General features: G+C 45.5%; 1 protein-coding gene across 1 annotated transcript in view; it reads right to left on the minus strand.

Moving 5' to 3' along the window:
* Positions 1-11,905, minus strand: part of LOC137355285 (sorbin and SH3 domain-containing protein 1-like) — a 147,980-nt gene extending 136,075 nt beyond the window's left edge. The window contains exons 1-2 of the mRNA XM_068020241.1: positions 11,761-11,905; positions 2,896-2,951 (exon numbers count right to left, since the gene is read on the minus strand). Coding sequence (XP_067876342.1) covers positions 2,896-2,951; positions 11,761-11,792 — 88 coding nt within the window. The 5' untranslated portion in view covers positions 11,793-11,905. The remainder of the gene's footprint in view (positions 1-2,895; positions 2,952-11,760) is intronic.
* Positions 11,906-23,469: the final 11,564 nt, after the last annotated feature.

Genomic DNA, 23,469 nt, shown 5'->3' on the forward strand with positions numbered 1-23,469 from the left:
TGCAAGGTTTGGAGTTTGTGGCAAGGGGGAAAACGGTGGCTTCAGTCTTCCCGATAGGTGGTGTCTCACCAGGCAGGAGTGCGGGTCTCCGAATCAGCCCTGTGGTATTATAGTCCTGTCTCTAAACCACACTTGCAGCCAGTGAGACTAAACTCTGGCAGCAGAGCATCAGACTTATGATCAGGTAGTAAAAGTACAAAGTTGTGCAGAATAGCTGACTGCAGTTTGTTGGCTTGTCCAGGTTTTAAATGGGCTCAGACTCAAAGGGCTGCCCCTGTCCTCAACCAAATCGCTCACATAAATCTTCTGTCATCTCCTTTTCCAAGGGAATGGTGAGGGGGGGTGGGGGGTGGGGAAGGAGAGGGTGTGTTGAGAGCAGAGGCATATCATGGTGTGACATGTAACACCAGTTGATTTAGGGGCTGACGACAGTAAACGTACTGTGAGTGCACAGGAAGTTCACATCTGCCTGAACCAAATGTGACCTCCTCTTGGAGCACGAAGACAGAGGCATTCACAAAGGACACTGACAAGTTAACAGTCATTCAATCCCTTTCCTATAGCCCACTTTCCATTCCGGAACTGAGACTTTTCTTTACCCCATTTCTCTCCGACCCTTCATTCCTGGGTGGAATTTCAACTTTGGTAACAGATCAGATGCCCAATAAAAAAAACCACCCGGGTTTCATTCCCGTTGCAATCAGCACCAATGAAATCTGGGCATTATCTTGTAAATCTATCCCATTGAGTGTGAAATTCCTGGGTTAAGGGAGGGTGGATAAGGGATACTAGCTCCATGGTGAAAAAACTGCCGCTTGCCATTGCCACACAGAAAAAACAGGTTTGCCAGTTTTATTTTGAAGGCAACATCACTTTAACTGTTATCAGAGAAACAAGTAAATTGGATCTATTGTATGAATTGCAGCACTTCACTGGAGTCCTGAGCTAGAGAGAGGTGGTAGAGGGAGGGTACTGTCATGCTGGGCCCCCAACTGCCAAGAACGAGGCATATTAATTTCACTATATGGACATTAAATTTCAAATTGTTGCTGGGAAGAGGAGAAGGCCTGTCACAGGGGCTGCCAGACACCTGGATAGAGGACATTTGCATACCAATGGAGACAAAAGAGGTTACTTTCCTTATCCACTTAACTTAAAATGGACTTTGATCACCAGGTATTGTGTAAGAAGAGATATTCCAGGGTCTGCCAGAACAAGAGAATCCACAAACACAGAAGTGGTTAAACCAGTTGGTCATGTGACTAACCTGCTGGCCAACTTGGGAGTTTTTGGAATTGTGCACAGTTTTTGAAAGAAAGACTGTTTGTTCCTGGAATGAGAAGACCTCTCCTGCCTGCTCTTTCTCACAAGCCTCTGGACCCACGGAGGACACATGAGCTTCAAGAGAGAAAAGTCTCCTACATCGAACAAGGTTTAAGAAGAAAACTGGGCCCCAACGAAAAGCAAGACCTACCTACAATCAAAGGTTCTACAGCGAGCTCGAAGTTTTGGTTACTGTACTTTCTTCAGATATTGCCCCTGTGACAGGCCTTCTCCTCTTCCCAGCAACTTTTCCATTTTATTTCTTCTGCTTTTTAGTCTCTATCTTCATGTGTATCACGTATGCATGCTAGTGTGGGCGTTAACCAAATTAGAGTTTAAGTTTAATAAAGTTCAATCTTTTTTATTTAAACCCAAGAAAATTTGTTTGACGAGTTTCTTTGCATTATAATTGGAAGTTAGTGAACAAGGATTCACTAAGGGGGAGCTAATAAAAAAACAGTGTTTAAAATTAAGCCCCGTTACGGTAAGACCAGATGAAGGCTGATAGAGAACCCGAGACCCCTTTCTCACCTGGTCATAACAGTGCTCTAAAAGCAAGAGGAAAATATTCCTTGAGGTTCATTCCTCCAGGACCCCCTACTGAAGGTCAATGTGAGTGGACATGAGGTTCACTGCAACTCATTTCAAGGCTGAAGTGCCTGCAGGTATTTGCCATCCAGGCTCAGAGACAAGGACGGAGTGCTAGGTAGCGGGAGGGCGTCACACGGAACCCAGGTCCTGTTCACCATCAGAAGGGCAGAAAAGTTGAAAAAGGAAAGACAATGTTGTGCAAGTAGCGTCGAGTTTGAGCAAGCGAACCAATGCCTGGGTCAAAGCTGAGGTACATTATGGCACGTTTATGCAGCACCCTGAACATGTCATGGGGTGACATTCTGTTCCCGCCCTGGTCTCACAATTAATCTATGTTACACCCATGATCCCTAAAGGTCGGCATTTTGTTGAGAAATTTGCAGGATCTAAGCAAAAGTGACCATTGCTGATCAATAATGGTGTTCGAGAAGGTGCGTTCTAGCGCCTCCGATGGTCCAATGGGAAAATGCACAACACTGTGCATGTCACACTATCAAGTAAGGTGGCAGGTTTGATCAATGGTCTGTGTCAAGTTAAGAACCACTTCAGCAGCTTGATGCTTGGATTGGTCACAGTGTACCTGGGCTATAATGGTGGAGGGGCATCAGCTTAAATCACTATTCCACTGACTGTTGCTGCCAAGTGTGTCTGAGTGGACAGTGGATGAAGATAGGATAGAACTGGGCTGTGATGCCCTCCAAAGTTCAGTAGCCTGTAGCACTCAGGATGCCTTCCAATATTTCTATCAACACATTAACATTTTTGGCTTGCAAATGCACAGCCAAAAAATCACGAAGATGTTTCTGATGAAATGTCATCAATCTGAAACGTTAACTCTGCATCTCTCACCACAGAAGCTGCCTGACTGCTGACTGTTTTCAGCACGTCCTGTTTCTATTTCATAAAGACAGTGTCTATTGGTAGAGAGAGGATTGGGGCAGTAATTCCGATTAATGAGCAAAACGTGAGCTGTGCGCTTACCTGAACTCATGGTGATATTTGAACTTGCCTTGTGCACGTCAAGACTCTCGTTGTCCCTGGAATACAAAGAAAGGAACTATCAGACCAATCCGTCCGGCAACCATGCAGTGACCTCCGGCATTCAAATTCCCAGAGATCAGTCAGAGCTGACGCCCTCTCCATGTGGTTCAATCTCAACAGGCCCCAAAGAAAAGAACAAAGTCCCATTTGTGCTTTCACATGCTCAAGATCTCTTAACTGTTTCACAGCCGAAGAAGTACTTTTGAAGTGTAGTCACTATTGCAATGCAGGGAACCAATTTGTACACAGCAAGATTCCACACACAGCACCAAGATAAAAGACCAGATCACCTGTTTTACTAACGTTGTTTGAATGCTAGCCAGGATATTGGGAGAACGCCCCCATGCATCTCCAATAGGATGTTACATCCACACAAACAAACAGACACATATCAGTTTAATGTCTCAGACCTTCCCACTTCCTCATTTGAATGTTGGCCTGAGGTGTGGTCCACAGACCAACAGGGTCCTCCAAGTGGTCCAAAAGAGATGGACAAGTCTTGTGAACCTTGCATCAGATGGGTTACTGAAGCTGGTACTCAACAAGAAAAGTCCGATGGACTTTTGACTTTACGTGCAGTCCGTGTATCGCGGATTTGCCACTGCAGCTCTGAAGCACCTGCTGCGCGATCAGATTTTCAACACACTGTGGGACTGAAAACAAAAAGGGAGGAACTGGCTAAACACGGAGCCCAACATGAGACTCCGGCTTAGAACCAGACATCACCTCATTGGTGTCTCATCAAAAGAAGAGCCATTCTTCCCATTAGTTCCAATGAGATTTTTTGCAGTGGAAAGCGAAAGTGGGTGGGGTCAGACCGGTCCGCAGGATCTTCTGCCCTGCCCACCTGGCCCACAGATGAAAAAGCTCGAGAACCTCTGGCCTGGAGTATGTGCTCAAGTCTCATGAGTGGGATCCACGACCTTCGACTCAGAGGTGAAAGCACCACCCACTGAGTCACAGTTGACTCTTTCAGGCATCATAGGAGGCTCACTGTCATAACAAGAGAGCACAAACCTAACAACAAAAGACTAAAGGGAGAAGTTCTTTATACACACAGGATTGTTTAGACTCGGAACGCTCGACCAGAAACAGCGATGGCAGCAGAATCCACAGTAGCTTTTCAAAGGGAAGTTGCTAAGTACTTGAAAAGTTATAAGTTAGAAGGATTTGGGGAAAGGCCAAGGGAGTGGAGAAGAAGGGGTGAACAGCTCTTTCGGAGAGTGGCATTGGCAGGGTGGCATGACCGGACTCCTGCTGGACTGTAAAATTCTACAAATTCTAGAAAACATTCAACATATGCCATTGCTGTATCTTCACGCAACAGATGGGCTACTCAATAAAATTCTGGCTCTGCTTGCAAAAGTGATCTTTGACCGTAAGTGAACAGCAGAGGAGCCAGCTCCAGAGCAGATCCTGAAGGGCTACACTTCATTCCAACGCTGAAATACTATACAGGTGTCCATTTAGCTCTCTCGCACGCAGCACTGAGCTGTCAAACAGACCCTGAGCCCCAGCCACTACACTTGGGAGGTCAGGTGTCACTTGGGGGAATATTTTAAAACCAAACAGCAAATCTAATTGGCTCCAACATGTCTGCAGGTTGACGTGTTTTTGGCTGCAGCTGCAGGCTCTGTTTATCAATCAATTAGGCTGCGAGTTGGCCATCCACACAGGTCAGAATGAATAGCTTCACATAGCCTGCAATGGAAGATCCCAGGGTTTTATGCAAAATACTGATCAAAACTTCCAATAACACGGGAACAAATGGCCATTCAGTCCCTCGAGCCTCTTCTGCTATTCAGTCAGATCATGGCTGACCTGTATTTCAACTCCATTTGCCTGCCTTTGATCCATATCCCTTACTACCTTTACGTAACAAAAATCTATCAACCACCCCCAAGTCTTAAAGGCTTTTTGGGAAAGAGAGATCCACATTTCCACTACCTTTTGTGTAAAGAAGTGCTTCCCTGAATGCCCTAGCTCTAATTTTAAGGCTAATCCCCCTTGTTCTGGACTCCCCCACCAGAGGAAATAGTTTCTGTGTATCCACCCTATCAAATCCTTTAATCATCTTAAACAGCTCAATTAGATCACCCCCTTAACCTTTTATGCTGGAGGGAATGTAAGGCTAGACAGTACAGCATGTCCTGATCATTTAACCCTTAGCCCCAGTATCATTCTGGTGAATGGCTGTTGTCTCCCACTCCAAGGCCAGTATACCCTTCCTGAGGTGCCGTGCCCAGAACAGAGCACAATGCTCCAGACAGTGTCTGAACAGAGCTCTGTACCAGTAACATACTTTCACCCCTTTGACTTCCAGCCCCCTTGAGAAACAGGGCACATTCCATTATCCTTTTTAATTGTTTTTTTTGTACCCGTCAATTAGTTTTTAGTGATTTCTGTACATGGACCCCTAAATCTCTCCGCTCTTCCAGAGTTCCAATTTGCTCACCATTCAGAAAATATTCGATCTATCTTTTTTCAAATAAGTCCAAACCTTATACTTACCACATTGGGTAAAACTGTAGCAGATGGAGCTCAGTCACTTAATCAATCATTGTTTAGAACAGAATCACAGAATGGTTACAGCACAGAAGCGGGCCACTCAGTCCGTCTTGGCCGTGTTGGCTCTCTGCAAGATCAAGTCACCTCGTCCCACTCTCCCACCCTTTCCCCGTAGCCCTGCAAATGTTTTCCCTTTAGATAATTGTCCAACTATCTTTGACAGCCACTATTGAACCTGCCTCCACCGCACTCTCAGGCAGCGCATTCTAGACCTTAACCACTCGCTGTGTGAAAAAGTTTTTCTGCATGTTACTTCTTTTGCCCATCCCCTTAAGTTAGAATCCTCTGGCTCCTCCTGCACTATCAATTGAGGTAGAGGCAGGTTGCTGACCCTTCCTAAAGTGTGGTGCCCAGGATCGGACACAATACTCCAGTTGAAACTTTCCCTTTCTCTCTCTGAAAATTTCTGCCCCCATTTACATTATTTAATGAGACACCTTAGTGTCAGATATATGACTCTATTCCTTTGTCTAAGTAGTTTATAAATATAATGGAAAGTGGAGGCCCCAGGACAGACCCTGGGGTGGTTTATAAGATAGTAAACAAACTAAACAAACTAGCATTTATACATAGCACCTTTCAGAATGCCACAAATGATGTTACAGCCAAGGGTCGTCACTGTTGTAATGCAGGAAATGTGGCAGCCAATTTGTGCACAGCAAGCTCCCACAAACAGTAATGCGATAATGATCAGATAATCTATTGGTTCAGCAATAAACATTGGCTGGGACACCAGGGAGAATAGTTGGCTGTGGGATCTTTCACAGCCACCCGAGGGGGCAAGCAGGGCCTCAGCTTAACTTTTCATCTGCAATACAAGTCCAACAGTACAGCACTCCCTCAGTACTGCACTGAGAATGCTGGCCTACATTACGTGCTCTAGCCCTGGCATGGGATTTTGAACGTCTGACCTTCTGAGTCAGAGGCAAGAGTGCACCCCCAAGGCCGTGACCGGCACTGAATATGTACTTTATGCCAAAGTGCTTTGTAATCAGTGAATAACGTTCTAAAGCCAGACCAGAGCTGCAGGGACTCTTTACAAATCAAGTTGAAATGTAACTAATATGCAGCACAGTGTAAATGTCAAATCACCATTTTCAAAGGTTCTTGCTACTACAAAGATCTCCAAAGTCCATTAGCCCGCCCATTGCCATGATCTAGGGCAATGCATAAGGAGCTACCACGGAACTGTACCCCAGTGAGAGTCAGTGCCCGTGGAACTGTACCCCAGTGAGAGACAGTGCCCGTGGAACTGTATCCCAGTGAGAGACAGTGCCCGTGGAACTGTACCCCAGTGAGAGACAGTGCCCGTGGAACTGTACCCCAGTGAGAGACAGTGCCCGTGGAACTGCACCCCAGTGAGAGTCAATGACATGAACTAGGGAAATGTGAATAAAAGATGGAGCACAGTAGAAATTCTAACATGAGCCAGCGACATACTTGCTGGAAGGTATTGTCTTAATTATTTCCCCATCACCCTCAGATCACATGGGCAGCTTCTTCAGTTTTTGTTAAAATGTAAGAGAGCTGGTCTGCAGGCATCTCTTCCAGTGCTTCATCCTTCCTACGGCAACTCCTTAAAAGGTGTGGAAAAGCAGCCGCAAATTTAAACTCCTAGAGCAAACAAGGATTCTGTGAAGAATGTAGATAAGTTGGCTTTGCACACTGCAGTACTGAGCCACTGAAATACTCCAAGTGTTCGAAGATTCTGTGGAATGAAAATGTGTGTCACATGTGACGTCATGTCATCAATATACTCCTCAAAATAATCCAGCCTTCATTGCTCCATTTGGTCATAGAATATTCTAGCAACATAGGAAAAAAAAAGTGTGTGTGGATTACTTCAGAACTAAAGGGAAGGAATGTTCAACATTCTCCCAGGTCTCTAAGGAGTTTTGGAAACTGAAATATAAAGAAATTCTTTGGTATGGGGTCTCTGAATAAATCAGGCAGGTTAGTGTCACACTGAACAACTCAGTTCAGTTCAGTGTTCATCTGAATGTGCTGTTCCCCACCAGTCAGTCTTCTGCCTTCCTTCGGTGATGCAGCAGAGTATTGCAATGTACAAGGAGGGAACTAGGCAGCACTTCGAAAAAGCGAGCAACTCAAACACAGCTCCGAGTACAATGTGACGTTCATTCAGACTGAAGGGGAAGGGGCTTGTCTTAGAGTGAAACACTAACCTTTTATCAGTGGAACAGTGCCACACTGTGACAAACATCAAATGGATTTCCCCTATTTTCTCACGATTATACCGTGCTGTGGGGAGTGAGCTCTCCACTAACCCACATTCTTAAATTATTTTCGTGTTCTTTGTGCAGTTGTCAGTGACATCAAAAGCACCCACAGTTCATGACTCACTCCTCTCCACCCTCCACCCCCCCCCCCCCCCAACAACAACACAGTTCACTGAATCCCCTTCTACCCACGACTCTCTGCCCCTTGCCTGGGCTCACTGCGAGCAGTCCAGCTTGCAGTTTTTTGACTGGACCCTGAGTGACAGTAAAAACGGTTTGTGACAGGAATAGTAATCACTTCCTAATAACGAGCTGCGTGTCACCACCAACTCATCAGCAGACGAGCGGAGGGCAATCGGCACGACCAGGAATAGCTCACCTGCTTGTCACACTGCTATCAAGACTCGCATTCTGCACATACCATATCTAAGGAATGAAAACAAGGACTTAAATTATCCCAGAGGCTCCTCACAAATCCTCCACTCGGACGAGGATAAATCAGGGACGAAAAGCCCAACTTATCCACAGCCCAAGTCTGCCCTACCCCATCTACCCAACCCACTTAATCTCCTGACGGAACATTCCGTATAAATACTCCATGATCGCCAGACGGCAGCAAATGAAATGCCCGATTCTTTAGTTCCTCCCCATCTGTTAATTGCCCCAGGGCTCTTGCCCTCTGCAGGCAATACTCTCCCTTCAGACCTACATAAGGGCCATGGGGATTACATTGGGTATGTAGAGGTTTGTGTTGGGGGTAACAGCTCTTCATTCACCACCTTGCCCTTGTGGTAGTTCCTGACAGCAGCCTAAACAGAGAGTTGGCAACAGGCAACTCTCTCGTTGCAGCTAATCCAGGTAACCCTCTGCCGACATTCATACACACACATGTTCCAGCAGGTTCACTGGATGTAAATCAGGAAAAGCCTGGAAAAAATTCGATCCCCTTCCTGACCCAGGCCAATTAGGTTAATTCTCATGCTCCCACTGTAAAGAGAAACGAAAACCTGGCATTTATATAGCACCTTTCAGGACCTCCCAACACGCTTTACAGCCAATCAAGCTCCTTTTAAAGTGTAGTCACTGGTGTAATGTAAGAAACATGGCAACCAATTTGCGCATAGTAAGATCCCACAAGCCGCACTGTAGCAAACATCATGGAGAGCTCCCTTGCTGTTATTCAAATAGTGCCACGGGATATTTTACATCAACCTGAGAGGGCAGACAGGCAATCATGTACAGACCTTCAAATCTGGACAGCTCAGCGATTCATTGTCCTCAGAGATTGACCCATCTCCTTTTCGCAGTTTATTGTCTCAGTGTTTCAACAACTGAGTAAAGTCATCATTGCGTCAGTTTTTTAAAATTTTGTTTAGAGAATGGCTCCAGGGATGAGTAACTTCAGTTAAGTGGATAGATTGGGACTGTTTTCTTTGCAGAAGAGGAGGTTGAGGAGATTTGATAGAGGTATTCAAAATCATCAGGAGTCTGGACAGAGTAGACAGAGAGAAACTGTTCCCATTGGTGCAAGGATCAAGAACAAGAGGGTTCAGATTAGGGTAACTGGCAAAAGAAGCATTGGAAACATGAGGAAAATCTTTTTCACGCAGCGAGTGGTTAGGATCTGGAATACACTGCCCGAGAGTGTGGTGGAAGCAGGTTCAATTAAGGCATTCAAGAGGGAATTGGATTATTATCTGAAAAGGAAGAATGTGCAGAGCTATGTGGAGAAGGCAAGGGAATGGCACCAGGTGAATTGCTCTTTCAGACAGTCAGTGCAGACACAATGGGCCGAATGGCCTCCTTCGGTGCTGTAACAATTCTGTGATTCTGAGAAGTAGTCAGACGGACTGGTTGTACAGCAATGTGAGCCAAATTACCTGAAGCAAGTGGTTAGTGCAGCCATGTTTAGGGTTTCACAGGAAGCAGTTCCACTCGCACTAGGTGTTATTGTTTAGAACAGCATGGAAAGGGGGCATCGGGTGAGATTGGCATCAGGCCCGGCTCCGATATTCCCCATGGAGATAGGCTCACAGTTGAAGGATGACCCCTTGTAATGAGTTTCCGAGCTCCCACCATGCTCTACTGCAGCAAGAGGCAAACAGTGGGAGAGACACGGAATAAGAGGAATATGGTTGTTCATGACAACAGCTCTATCAATGTACACTGATAAATGAATGGAGGCTAGCACAGGTCAGAAAATAGCTGATAAAAGGTTGCAAAGGAATATCAATTATTCATTCCCTCATTTTGGTATTATCTTGCTTCCCATTTCTGCTCCCCCCACCATCATATCTCTACTTCCCAATTCCTCTCATCTCTACACCTCCTTTTTTAGTTAGAAACGCAGGAATTTGTGGAGTAGGATCACTGTCCAGGCACCTAAATGCCACACTACACTGATTAACAGTGAGCAGGCAGTCTCCCCAGACTGTGTAGGTCTTACTGGCGATCTTCTGCGCTCTTACTTCAGGCTGAAGTGCTCTGTTGCGCCATCCCCCACCAGCCAAGAGTGGGAAAAAAGGATCCATTGAGTGAAACACGTTCAAACTCAGTGATTGAGGCCGAGATTCATACCTGGGCCTTCGGGCCAGAAGGATAGTTATGGTCTTTGAGCTGAGCTATGACATTGGCTGGTTTGCCATCTGCCAACCAGGGTCTTTCATTCCCAAGCGAATATTCCCTCTCCCATTAGCCTCACCCTGTTGATTGGGCTGGCGCGTTCAGTAATGGCAAATGTTTTCACCTTCAAAATAATTTGATTATTTTTCCCGATTCCTGCCCCACTCCTTATTTTGCTCCCCTCCTCTCCAGTCAGATCCATCCCCCTGCTGATGTCCCATGCGATACTATAGCCAATGGCTATCCTACTGTACTCGCAGTACTAATACACTGTACTACAATGCTCATTCTTCAAATGTCAACCCTAGCAGTGAATGTCAGCAGACTATTCAACTGTGGAGGCATCTCCACGGAGCCAATTTTTGTCTTAACCCAACATTCAGACGCCCAGAACCGGGGTCATGGCTGAATTTCCCCCTACTCAACTAAGGAAGCACGGAAGTGCCCTATTCCCCCAGTTAGGATCAGATGCTGCCGCACAGGCCTAAAATCAAGCCTGGAAATTTCTGGGCTGTACAGTTAATAATCAGGCAGTCCCTTTACACATTAGGTCAGTGGCAAAGCCTTTTTTCACTCTTAATTCTAAAGGAGTTCTTGTACTGATGCTCCAGTTCTGTCAGTAATCCAAATGGACATTCAGTAATAGTAAACAAGTCACACTATGGTACATTCCACTGATAGGCTTCACCCCGTGCCACATTTATTTTAATACTTCAAAGACGCAATGACAGTTTCCAACGAGACCAGAGGAATGTAAACTAACTCTCTGATCCACAGCATGACGCCACCAACTGCAAGCGTGATCTGTCTGCCAAATTTGGAAACACATGAAGTCAGGCCGGCAACATATTGGGTATCAATGCGACCCATTCAGGAAGCTGCACCGTGCCAGGCATTTTCCATCGCCAGCTCCTCACTCTCCATCCACTTAATCTACCCCGTCAAATTGTAAACTAACATCATCGTGCTAAATTTAGGTGAGAAAAAACTCCACCGCAGAGCCAACATTTACTTCAGCACAAACAGTTCAAAATTTAACACAAGCTTCCCAGTTACTAGTTTAACCCTTCCTACTGGACACAAACTTAAAATAGCATGAAACATAGCAAGAGTGTAGTTTAAGCTGCATCTTAGTTATGCATTGTTGTAATTACAAAAAAATATTTCAAACCCTTTGTTATTTATCAGTGCAGAGTGAAACAGCATAAAGATATCGATGTGCATTATAAGAAAACCAACAAACTGTTCTCCTCTACCAAAACGAATGGGCTAAATATCTTTGCATGAAGACATTGCCCCTTTAAGAGAGTGATATAGTTGTTTTTGGAAAGAAGCAATTGTATTTATCATTTAACAAGAAGAGAAACACATTCCTTACCTTGGATCCACTTTTTCAGTTAAAGGAGGCATTTCCTCTCCTCTTTAATTCTTCACTGGTTTAAAACGTGCTATGACTTTGAATTTCGCCTGGATGTAATTACCAGCTCCTAAAGGGAAGTGTTCTGCTTTCGATAACTGCTCATTTGGATCACTGGGGTTGGACACTTTGAAAGCCCCAGCCTTCAGCTGTCAGCTTTAAGTACCTCAGCTCCTCCCACCACTATGCTTTAATTAGGTTTATAAATTCAGTCAGCCTCACCTCCTCCTAACTGGGTTCCAAAGGACAAACAGAAGTGTTTAATGACATTCGGCCATTTTTAGCCAAATAGTGAACGATGATCTCATTTTTTGACACAACTTCAGTTAAGGGCTGAGGTTGATAACACTCTATGTGTTGGGAGGTGGAGGGAGAGGTGACTTTCTGGTACAAACACTGAGGAAACCTGTGCAAAAACAAATTTAAGCTCGCCTAGCCGCACATTTAAAATCGGTGATGGATGTTTCATTGGTACCACAGACAGCTCACGATCAGGTTTCAACAGAAAATTCCAGAAGGTCACTTACTTTCCAGCTTCCAGTTGGGTGTTAAATGATTAACTTTCGGTCTTGGGATACAGTCCCTCCCTGTCTTTTGCCAGCCTCCTGTACATACCGGCATACGAATTAGGAGGAGGCCATTCGGCCCTTCGAGCTTGCTCCGCCATTTGATACGATCATGGCTGATTTCAATGTGGCCTCAACTCCACTTTCCTGTCTGCCCCCATAATACTCGACTCCCTTGTTTATCAAGAATGTCTACCAGGAGTGCTGCTGCGCAATGCCTCAAGGAGCGCACACGAGTATACAAAATGCAAACAGGCAGGAAAACACCTGCCGGTCCATGGAGCCTGCCCTGCACCATAGTGATTAAATCCTTCTCCTCTCCCCCCACCCACTTTCCACAGCCATATCATCTCCTGGGAGAGGCAGCAAAGCAGAGGCAAAAACCCAGGCCCAATAAGGGGTAAAATGCTCTGGGAAATTCCTCTCTGACCCCCTCAGGCAATCAAAGCAAGTCCAGGAGATCACCTGCTCAAGAGTTATCGACATTCTTGGAGCAGAATGTTTTTCCTGTGATCCCCTTCACGCTGGGAACTCAGGGTTTCTGTAATTCCACTTTGGAGAGACGTTAAGTAAAAGGTCACCAGTCCCTTCCCACGGGTAGGGAAAGAAAACCTCCAGGCTTCATTCATCTGCTCAATGGAAACCAGAATCACCGTGATAGCGATGAGCATTCCCAGGCTGCCTGTTGTTCCGAGAGCAAGAGGAGGAGAAGGGACATCCTTGAATTCCACCTCGGGCAGTATCCCACAGCTGAGCAGGCTACAAACAAGGCCCAGAGTAGTGGAGCCAGGGGCCCACAAGCAGAGGGGAGGAAGAGCTAATGGACCTGCGCCTTACACTGATCTCATCACCGAAGAAGGATCTCAGCCCATCTGCTGCTGAAACCCTTGTCACGCCTTTGCTACCCGAGACTTCTCCATTCCAATGCTCTCCTGGCTGGCCTCCCATCTTTCATCTTCCATAAACCCGAGCTCATCCAAAACTCTGCTGCCTGTGTCCTAACTCACACCGAGTCCCGTTCACCCAGTGCCCATCTCCTCCCTGACCTACATTGGCTTCTGGTCTCGCAGCGCCTCAATTTTTAAAATTCCCATCCTAGACTTCAAATCCCTCCACGGCCTCTGTAACCTGCTCCAGCCCTACAACCCTCCAAGATCTCTGCATTCCTCCAATTCTTATCCCCTAGAGCATCCCCGATTTTCATTGTTCCACCATTGACAGCTGAGGCCCTGAGCTCTGCAACTCCCTTGTTAAATCCCCTGTCTCTTGATGTTTAAGTACCTAATGGCACAATCTTCAATATTCACAACCCTTCACCAGAACAATTTGTCCAGTGTATCTGTTTGCTGTTAGACATGCAGCAAAGTCGATTTTACAGTAAAGTCTATAACTGAGTCTATTTAAAACGACAACAAGCAGAAATCATGTCTGAAACTAAAAGCAGGATTATTTCGCCAGCATAATGCACTGAGTGCAGGATAGTTAAATCATAGAAATGATGTGCTCCATGACGAAGGTTGGCTTCTGGATGAGAGAACGACAAAGGGAGAGCTCAGCTCTCAATGTGCTTCACAGCCATTGAAATATTTTTGAAGTGTAGTCACGGTTATAATGCAGGAAACGTGGCAGCCAATTTGCACACAGCAAGATCCCACAAACAGCAATGTGATAATGACCAGACAATCTGTTTTTGTGATGTTGATTGAGGGATAAATATTTTCTAGAACACTGGGGAGAACTCCCCTGCTCTTCCCCAAAATAGTGCCATGGGATCTTGTGTATCCACCCAAGGCGGCCGGCAGAGCCTCCGTTTAACATCTTATCTAAAAGACGGCACCTCCGACAATGCAGCACTCCCTCAGTACTGTACTGGATGTCAGCCTTTAAGTTTGTGCTCAAGCCCTGGAGTGGGACCTGAATCTAGAACCTGTGATTCAGAGGCATTAAACAAGAGGCTGACCAAAAGCTTTCTGAGGGATGGTCTGGTATTTCAGAACAAGGTGGGAAACAATCTTAAAATTAGATCCAGTCCATTCAGGAGGGAAATCAGGAAGCACTTCTTCACACAAAGGCAGAAATATGGAACTCTCTTCCCACAAAAAGGTCAGGGGTCAACTGAAATTTGTGACCGTGATCGACAAATTTTTATTGGATAAGAGTATCAAGGGATATGGCTCAAAGACAAGGAAATGGAGTTGAGGTACTGATCAGCTATGATCTAATTAAATGGCGGAACAGGTTGATGGGTTGAATGGCCCATTCTTGTTCCTATAACCTGTGGCTTTCAAAGGAAATGTATCAAACAGAATAGCTTTGAGTTAGCTCTTGTCGATAGAACGGATGCACCTGTCAACAGGCCCAGGATTAAGAGGAGAGTCTTTGTGCTGTATCATCCTTCAGCTCTAAGCCCATCAGCACTTCAATGCTGATAGTGTTTCAGTTTTGAACACTATAAACTTCCACACAGTGAACATTCATCACATCTACTCAGCCACCCAGTATTGGTTCAGGGAGTTCGGTCTAAATGCTGAAGAGAAAACTACAAGCAAGCTTGGAAATAAACCATCCAACAGCTTCGAAACAGAACTGGCACCAGTCCCAAGAGAATACTGGCAGTTCAAAAACATCTTTGAGCATATAAGACATGTGTAGCAAAGGAGTTAGACTGAAAGTGCAGTGGGACATGGGCTCATCAGAACGTGTGCTGCAGATAGATGCAACACTTCGTTTTATTGCAGGGAAGAAAATCTCAAGTACCCGACAGTGCAGTATTACTGAAGGGTGGGGAGGGGGAAACATGAGCATCCCAAGGATGAGGCTTTTATTTTCTAGAATGGATTTAGATTTTAATATTCTTCTTTTTGGGGCCCCTTCTAATTCTGTCTTTTAAGCCAAAAATACTTTCTCTTGGATAGGTTACAAATATCTGAAATATGGAAATTAAAGTAACCATACAGATTTCAATACAACTTTACAAGGTCTGCATCCTTCCATTGGGAATCTAACCCCAGATAAATCATGTCAACTGAATCGGCAATAATCCCAGCTGGCAAGACATTCAGTATTTTGCGTATTGCTTTAATCGGAAATCACTGTCTGAAAGGGTGGCAGAAGCAGATTCAACAGTTACTTTCAAAAGGGGTTGGATAAATACTTGAAAAGGAGAAATTTGCAGGGCTGAGGGGTAAGAGCAGGGGAGGGGGACTAATTGGATAGCTCTTTCAAACAGCCAGCACAGGCACGATGGACCAAATGGTCTCCATGTGCTGCATCATTCTGAGATTAATAAGGCTCGCATCATATCTGTCCCTGTCCCAAACCTGCAGGAGTCGGGACATTGAGGATATGGCGATTTAATTATTTTAAATGAACAGATTTTATTTTTAAACAGATTCAACATAGATAAGGGAGTGTCAATATTTTTAAAAACATGTTCTGGCTAAGGTCTGTTTTTCAAATGTCTTTTCCTCTTAGATACTGAACAGCTATCCTTCTGTTCTTACAACCTTAAAACATGAGGCTAAAAATGACTCGAGATAATTTCAGACAAACCTTGAAAATATTTATAGGACATTCCTCTGTCGCTATTTTAACACAAAATAAATTGATACTTTCTGTTGAAAAGGTAGACAGAAGATTGATTATACAATCACATTAAATGTTCACCTGCTATTAACACGACTGTCTCTCCTCAGTCTATTAAATGGTTCATTTCCTTGGACTGGCAATAAAAATGATTACACGTTGAATCGTCACGCTCCTGGTTTGTCAGCAGAAATTCTGGGGGGACCCAAAGCCATTGCCTTCAGTCCCCGCCACAAATTCCGTTCCCCAGTCAGTGACTCCATCCCTCTTGCTGGCAACTGCCCGAGGCTGAACCAGACTGTTTGCAACCTGGGCTTCCTATTTGACCCTAAGATGAGCTTCCCACCCCATATCCTCCCCTTCACCAAGACAACCTACTTCCAGCTCTGTAATATTGCCCATGACTGTGCCTAGGCCCCAAGTTCTGGAATTCCCTCCCTAAGTGTCTCTGCCTCTACACTTTGCTTTCCTCCTTTAAGATGCTCCTTAAAACCTACTTCTTTGACCAAACTTTTGGTCACTTACCCTCATATGTCCTGGTGTGGCTCGATACGAAATTTTGTTTGATAACGCTCCCGTGAAATACCTTGGGCTGTTTTACTATATGGTAAAGGCACTATGTATTAAGTTGTTGTTTTAATTTGTATGAAAGACTAAACTGCATGTAAATTGTCGTTTACAGGAGCAGAGACAGGGAGCTGAATATATGTTTAAACTCCAAATCTATTATATGCTTATTAGTTATTAACCCTCCATTTCTTCGAGGTTTATCCATTTATATGGACAGTGTGGGCTGTCCTACAGATACTGCACAGTAACCAGGGGACCCTCAACAACGAGCATGTAAACAAACTGAAAACTGTTCTCAGAGTTAGAGAAGATTCTCTAATGTGATTCTCAGCAAGAGAGAATGACACACATCCCTGTTTTAAATGGAACAGACTCCTAGTTGAGGGGATCTCAGTGTCATTTATTAAACTGAGTAACGTTTTCACACCTCCAACCCTTCACTCCATGAACTGACCGACCCCTGCTCTGCTGCTATTAAGTGCAGAGGCAGAATAACTCAAACAAAACCAGTTAATGATTTAACACCCAGGATCACCGTCCTGCTTTCAGTGGGCTATGTGTCTCCGTGTAAGTGTCATGTACGGTTATACATCATTAAAAACATAGCAGCACTCTGCAGGGGCTCTCTACTTCTCTCCTGATTTGTTGCACAAAGGCCATGCAGGAGCACAAGTGTTACTGGACAACAGCAGGATGGGGAGGTGTGACAGGCAGTGGCTTGGGGAGAAATGGTCCAAGTTATAAAGTACTTGATGCTGGATTGTTGTTCCCAGAAAAAGACAGCAAGGCTCCACCCTGCATCTTTTTTAAAAAATATAAATATAGAGGATTCAAATTATTAGCAAACATGCATGAGTTGAATTACCGGTGAAAATTACATAGACCTGACAATATAGAAACAGGCCATTCGGCCCAGCTGGTTTGATGCTTCACATGAGTTTCCTCCCACCCCTAACTAGGGGCTTTCTGCACTCTGGATCTTGGCCCAGCATCTTTTTATCTCAATTACAAGGGTCACAAAGGCAATGAGCACAGACAGATGAGAACAGAGTGGATGTGTCACACACAAACCACTTTAGGTTGGCAAAGAATGTGAGTGAGTCAGCTCCCTCTCTGCCCAAAGTGTCTACTTCACGGCTGAAGCTTATTCAATGCTTATTTTTCAGTGTAAAGTTCTGCCAATTCTAGAGATAAAGACTTGAATGTTGGGCATTGGTCCCATTCATGACACCTATAGAGCCGAGGGTGAGCATGTCCAAAGTATCTGCCTCTGACACAGGGTAACGGTAAGATACTGGTGACGGTTTAGTTACCTTCAGTTATATCCAAACATTCTCTTTAGAAACAAGTTTGAAGTTTGGAAGGGAAGTAGAATCTAGAATCGTACTGCTGGCTGTTATCAACGCTGGACTTTGTAACATAATTATGTCTTAAAAACTGTGATTTTTAAAAGTTTAAGGTGGAGTTCGAGAAGTCAGGTGACCTCACATCCACTCTGTTCAAAGGCAAGATAGGAATCTTGGATATCAGGACAACAAAGATCCCAAATCAAAGACTTTTTTGAAAAGCAGGAACAACAGGGGTATCACACTTGAAGAATAATGGATTTCACCCTCCCAGATGTTCAGATCATAAATAAGGAATCAGTGATTGAGAATGTAAACGTGCATGGCAACTGCTAACACCTGGAAATTATGGAAAGCCCGGGTAGCTCTGCTGAAACCGGACATGTGGACTTTTCATAAACAAAAGCAAAATACTGCGGATGCTGGAAATCTGAAATAAAAACAAGAAATGCTGGAACCACTCAGCAGGTCTGGCAGCATCTGTGAAAAGAGAAGCAGAGTTAACGTTTCGGGTCAGTGACCCTTCTTCAGAACTGGCAAATATTAGAAAAGTCAAAGGTTATAAGCAAGTGAGGTGGGGGTTGGGCAAGAGATAACAAAAGGAGAAGGTGTAGATTGAACAAGGCCACATAGCTGAACAAAAGGTCATGGAGCAAAGGCAAACAATATGTTAATGGTGTGTTGAAAGACAAAGCATTAGTACAGATTAGATGTTAACGGACTGAATATTGAACAGCAGCAAGTGCAAACCTGAAAAAAACAGTGGGTAAGCAAACTGAACAAACTAAGATGAAATGAAATAAATGCAAAAAAAAAGATTGTAAAAAAAATGAAGAAAAAAAGAATAACTAAAAATAGAAGTAAAATGGGGGGCTGTCATGCTCTGAAATTATTGAACTCAATGTTCAGTCCGGCAGGCTACAGTGTGCCTAATCGGTAGATGAGATGCTGTTCCTCGAGCTTGCGTTGATGTTCACTGGAACACTGCAGCAATCCCAGGACAGAGATGTGAGCATGAGAGCAGGGGGCAGTGTTGAAATGACAAGCAACCGGAAGCTCAGTGTCCTGCTTGCGGACTGAGCGGAGATGTTCCGCAAAGCGGTCACCCAGTCTGCGCTTGGTCTCCCCAATGTAGAGGAGACCACATTGTGAGCAGCGAATACAGTATACTACATTGAAAGTAGTACAAGTAAATCGCTGCTTCACCTGAAAGGAGTGTTTGGGGCCTGGGATAGTGAGGAGAGAGGAGGTAAAAGGGCAGGTATTACACCTCCTGCGATTGCAGGGGAAGGTGTCATGGGATGGGGACAAGGTGGTGGGGGTAATGGAGGAGTGGACCAGGGTGTCACGGAGGGAACGATCCCTTCGGAATGCTGACAGGGGAAGATGCGTTTGGTAGTGGCATCACGCTGGAGGTGGCGGAAATGGCAGAGGATGATCCTTTGGATATGGAGGCTGATGGGGTGGAAAGTGAGGACAAGGGGAACCCTGTCACAGTTCTGGGAGGGAGGGGAAGGGGTGAGGGTAGAGGTACGGGAAATGGGCCCGACACGGTTGAGGGCCCTGTCAAACACAGTGGGGGGAAATCCTCGGTTGAGGAAAAAGGTCATATCAGAAGCACTGTCATGGAAGGTAGCATCATCAGAGCAGATGCGTCGGAGACGGAGAAACTGGGAGAATGGAATGGAGTCCTTACAGGAGGTTGGGTGTGAACAAGTGTAGTCGCGGTAGCTGTGGGAGTCGGTGGGCTTATAATGGATATTAGTAGACAACCTATCCCCAGAGATGGAGACAGAGAAGTCGAGGAAGGGAAGGGAAGTGTCAGAGACGGAGCATGAGACAAGGATGGAAATTGGAAGCAAAGTTGATAAAAAGTTTTCCAGTTCGGGGCGGGAGCAGGAAACGGCACCGATACAGTCATCAATGTACCGGAAAAAGAGTTGGGGGAGGGGGCCTGAGTAGGACTGGAACAAAGAATGCTCGACATATCCCACAAAAAGACAGGCATAACTAGGACCCACGTGGCTACCCATAGCGACACCTTTTACTTGAAGGAGAAGTTGTTCAATGTGAGAACAAGTTCAGCCAGGCAGAGGAGGGTGGTGGTGGATAGGGACTGGTTGGGCCTCTGTTCCAGGAACAAGCGGAGAGTCCTCAAACCATCCTGGTGGGGGATGGAGGTGTAGAGCGATTGGACGCCCATCGTGAAGAGGAGGCGGTTGGGACCAGGAAACTGGAAATTGTCAAAATGACGTAGGGCATCAGAAGTGTCACGGATGTAGGTGGGAAGAGACTGGACCAGCGGAGAAAAGATAGAGTCAAGATAGGAAGAAATAAGTTCAGTGGGGCAGGAGCAGGCTGACACAATGGGTCTGCCGCGACAGTCCCGTTTGTGGATTTTGGGAAGGAGGTAGAAGCGGGCTGTCCGGGGTTGTGGGACTATGAGGTTGGAAGCTGTAGAGGGAAGATCTCTAGAGGAGATGAGGTCAGTGACCATCCTTTGGACGGTGGCTTGATGTTCGGTGGTGGGGTCATGGTCCAGAGGGAGGTAGGAAGAAGTGTCTGTGAGTTGGCGTTGAGCTTCTGCAAGGTAGAGGTCAGTACGCCATACAACAACAGCACCACCCTGTCTGCAGGTTTGATCACAATGTCAGGGTTAGACCTGAGAGAACGGAGTGCCTCAAGTTCAGAGGGGAACAGGTTTGAGTGAGTGAGGGGAGCAGAGAAATTGAGATGACCAATGTCTCGCCAACAGTTTTCAATGAAGAGATCAAGCGCGGGTAAGAGGCCAGGGGGAGGGGTCCAGGTAGAGGGAGAATGCTGGAGGCGGGTGAATGGGTCTGCTGGTTGGGGGGGCGGGGGGGGGGGGGGGGGGAGAAGGACCCCTGGTCAAAGAAGTGAGCCCGGAGGCGGAGGCGACGGAAGAGCTCAACATCATGCCGAGCGTGAAATTCATTGAGGTGGGGGCATAAGGGGATAAAACTGAGACCTTTGCTGAGTACAGAATGTTCAGCATCAGAGAGGGGGAGGTCAGAGGGTATAGTGAATACGAATGTGGACTTTTCATATTGGAAATGGACAACGGGCTATTGACTTTTGAGTCCAGATAAATTTAAACTGATTTTCTGAAGGCAGACAGGCTGCAAGGAAAATGACCAGAAGTGGCAGCCTCAAGGGAAAGAGAGGGTACACCCGAGAGGACTGATACAATGAAAGGCTGCGTATACTGGACCCCATTTTGAAAATTGAAATTTGTGGAGAAGAAAAAGACCAAAAGGATCACCAAGGATCACCTTATTCATGGACATCCAGGTCGAAAATGCTCGTAGAAGTGAGCAACGTTTGAGACTTATAACTGCAAAGATTTTGCCATCAAGGAGGACTGTATAATGTCTGAGTGAGGTTTGAGGTTTTCGAGTCTTTTAATAAACAAAATACATTTCTTTACAATTTGGAGCAGCAGTTGCTTAAAGTACTTATTTAATGGGGTTTTCTTTTAGTTTAGTTATTATAATAAAAGTCTTAAAACTTGAAATCTTGTGATGTAATTCTTGAAATTGGTCTGGGGGTTCATGGCTTGTAATTTAACGTCAACTGTCTCACTGAAGTCGTAACACTGGTAATTAGGAAGGTAGCTATGCCTCAGTGGTAGCACTCACGCTTGAGTCAAAATTTACAGGTTCAAGTCCCACTCCAGACAATTGAGTGCATAATCTACGCTGGGAGCTCAATGCAGTACTGAGGATATACTGCACTGTCAGAGATGCAGTCTTTTGGATGAGAAGTGAAAATGAGACCTCGTCTGCCCTCTTAAGCGGACGTAAAAGATCCCATTCTACTATTTGAAGAATAGCATTGGAGCTGCCCCCCCAACCCTCACCAGTGTTTTGCCCAATATTTATCCATCAACCAACATTACTAAGAAAAAACATGGTCCGGTCATTTAGGTGGGTGCAAATTTGCTGACACGTTTCCTACATTACAACAGTGACTACATGTTAGAAGTACTTTATTGGCTAGAAAACACTCTGGGGCCTTCTGAAGTTGTGAAAGGCGCTATATAAATTCAAATGCACACAGCACCACCTTCTTTGTGTAATTTACAAGGGTACAGATAATAGCAGGAGCAATTTGAGGTGATGAATTAAACAGTATCACTCAACATTACTACTCATTGTCTACTTATCCCCTGTGGTGTCTTGATACGAAAATGCTCAATAAAGCCCAATGACAGCACAATCCCAATAAAACCATTACACTCTCTCTCAACGCGGCCGTTCCCCCATCTCTGCTTGCTTATGTCCAAGGAATGCAGACTTGAACGGATATAGAGACAACTGGTTTAGCCATTCACCACTAGGTCTGGCTGGACTACATAGAGCACTCTCAGGTCCTGCTCCAGTCTGCCAAAACTCATTATTCCAGCATCATCGTGGAATGCAAAGATAACCCCCGGCTTCTTCTCTCCACTGCAAGCCATTTTCTTAAACCCCTCGCCCCGGTCTCCTCCACCAAGTGCAAGAAGCTCATGGTTTCCTTGGCAGTAAGTTTGATTCCTCTGCCACTTCCCTTTTTTCCCTCGAGCCCATGGGCCAAGCTTCCTCTCAGGTTACCCCCTGCCCTAGCCCTGAACTCACATCTTTCTCTAGTTTCTCTATCTCTCCTCATGCCCTCTCCAAGCTCATCTTGTCCATGAGACCCACCTCCTTCGACCCCATTCCCACCAAACTGTTGACCACCCAACGTCCCTTCCTGGTTCCCATGTTAGCTAACATCGTTAACTGTCCCTCAAAAAAAAAACCCTCGACAGCTCTGTCCTTGCAAAGTGCCGTCCCATCTCCGACATCCCTTTCCTCTCCAAAGTCCTTGAACATGTTGTCCCCTTCCAAATTGTGCCCATCTTCCCCTGAACTCCATTTTTGAAGCCCTCCAATCAGGTTTCCGCCCTGTCACAGTACTGAAGCAGCTTTTATCAAAGTCACAAAGGACAGCCTATATCATTGTGACAGTGGCAAACTATCCCTACTCGTCCTTCTCCAGCTGTCTGCAGCCACTGACATGGTCAACCACGCCATCTTCCGCCAATGCCTTGCCACTGTCATCCAGCTGGGTGGGATTGCACTGCCATTTGCATGCTGCCCCTCAGTGACATCATCGAAAGCAGAGAGTCAGTTTCCACATGTACACTGATAACACCGAGCTCTGATTTGGCTTGTCCAACATCCAGTACTGGACGGACAGAAATTTCCTCCAAATAAATATTTGGAAGAATTAAACCATTGTCATCTGTCCCCATCACAAACTCTGTCTCTAGACATTGACTCCATCCCTCTTCCCGGCAACCTTCTGAGGCTGAGCCAAACTGTTCGCAAACTTGGTGTCATGCGTGACCCCAAGCTTAGCTTCTGACCACATATCCGCACTATGAATAAAACCGCCCATTTCCACCTCCGTAACATTGCCTAACTTTGCCCCTGCCTCAGCTCATCCACTGCATAAACCCTCGTCCATGCTTTTGCTACCTCTAGACTTGACTATTCCAAGGCACTCCTGGCTGATCTCCCACATTCTACCCTCTGTAAACGTGAGGTCATCCAAAACTG

This window comes from Heterodontus francisci, chromosome 42, assembly GCF_036365525.1.
Source record: "Heterodontus francisci isolate sHetFra1 chromosome 42, sHetFra1.hap1, whole genome shotgun sequence".
Taxonomy (NCBI): Eukaryota; Metazoa; Chordata; class Chondrichthyes; order Heterodontiformes; family Heterodontidae; genus Heterodontus; species Heterodontus francisci.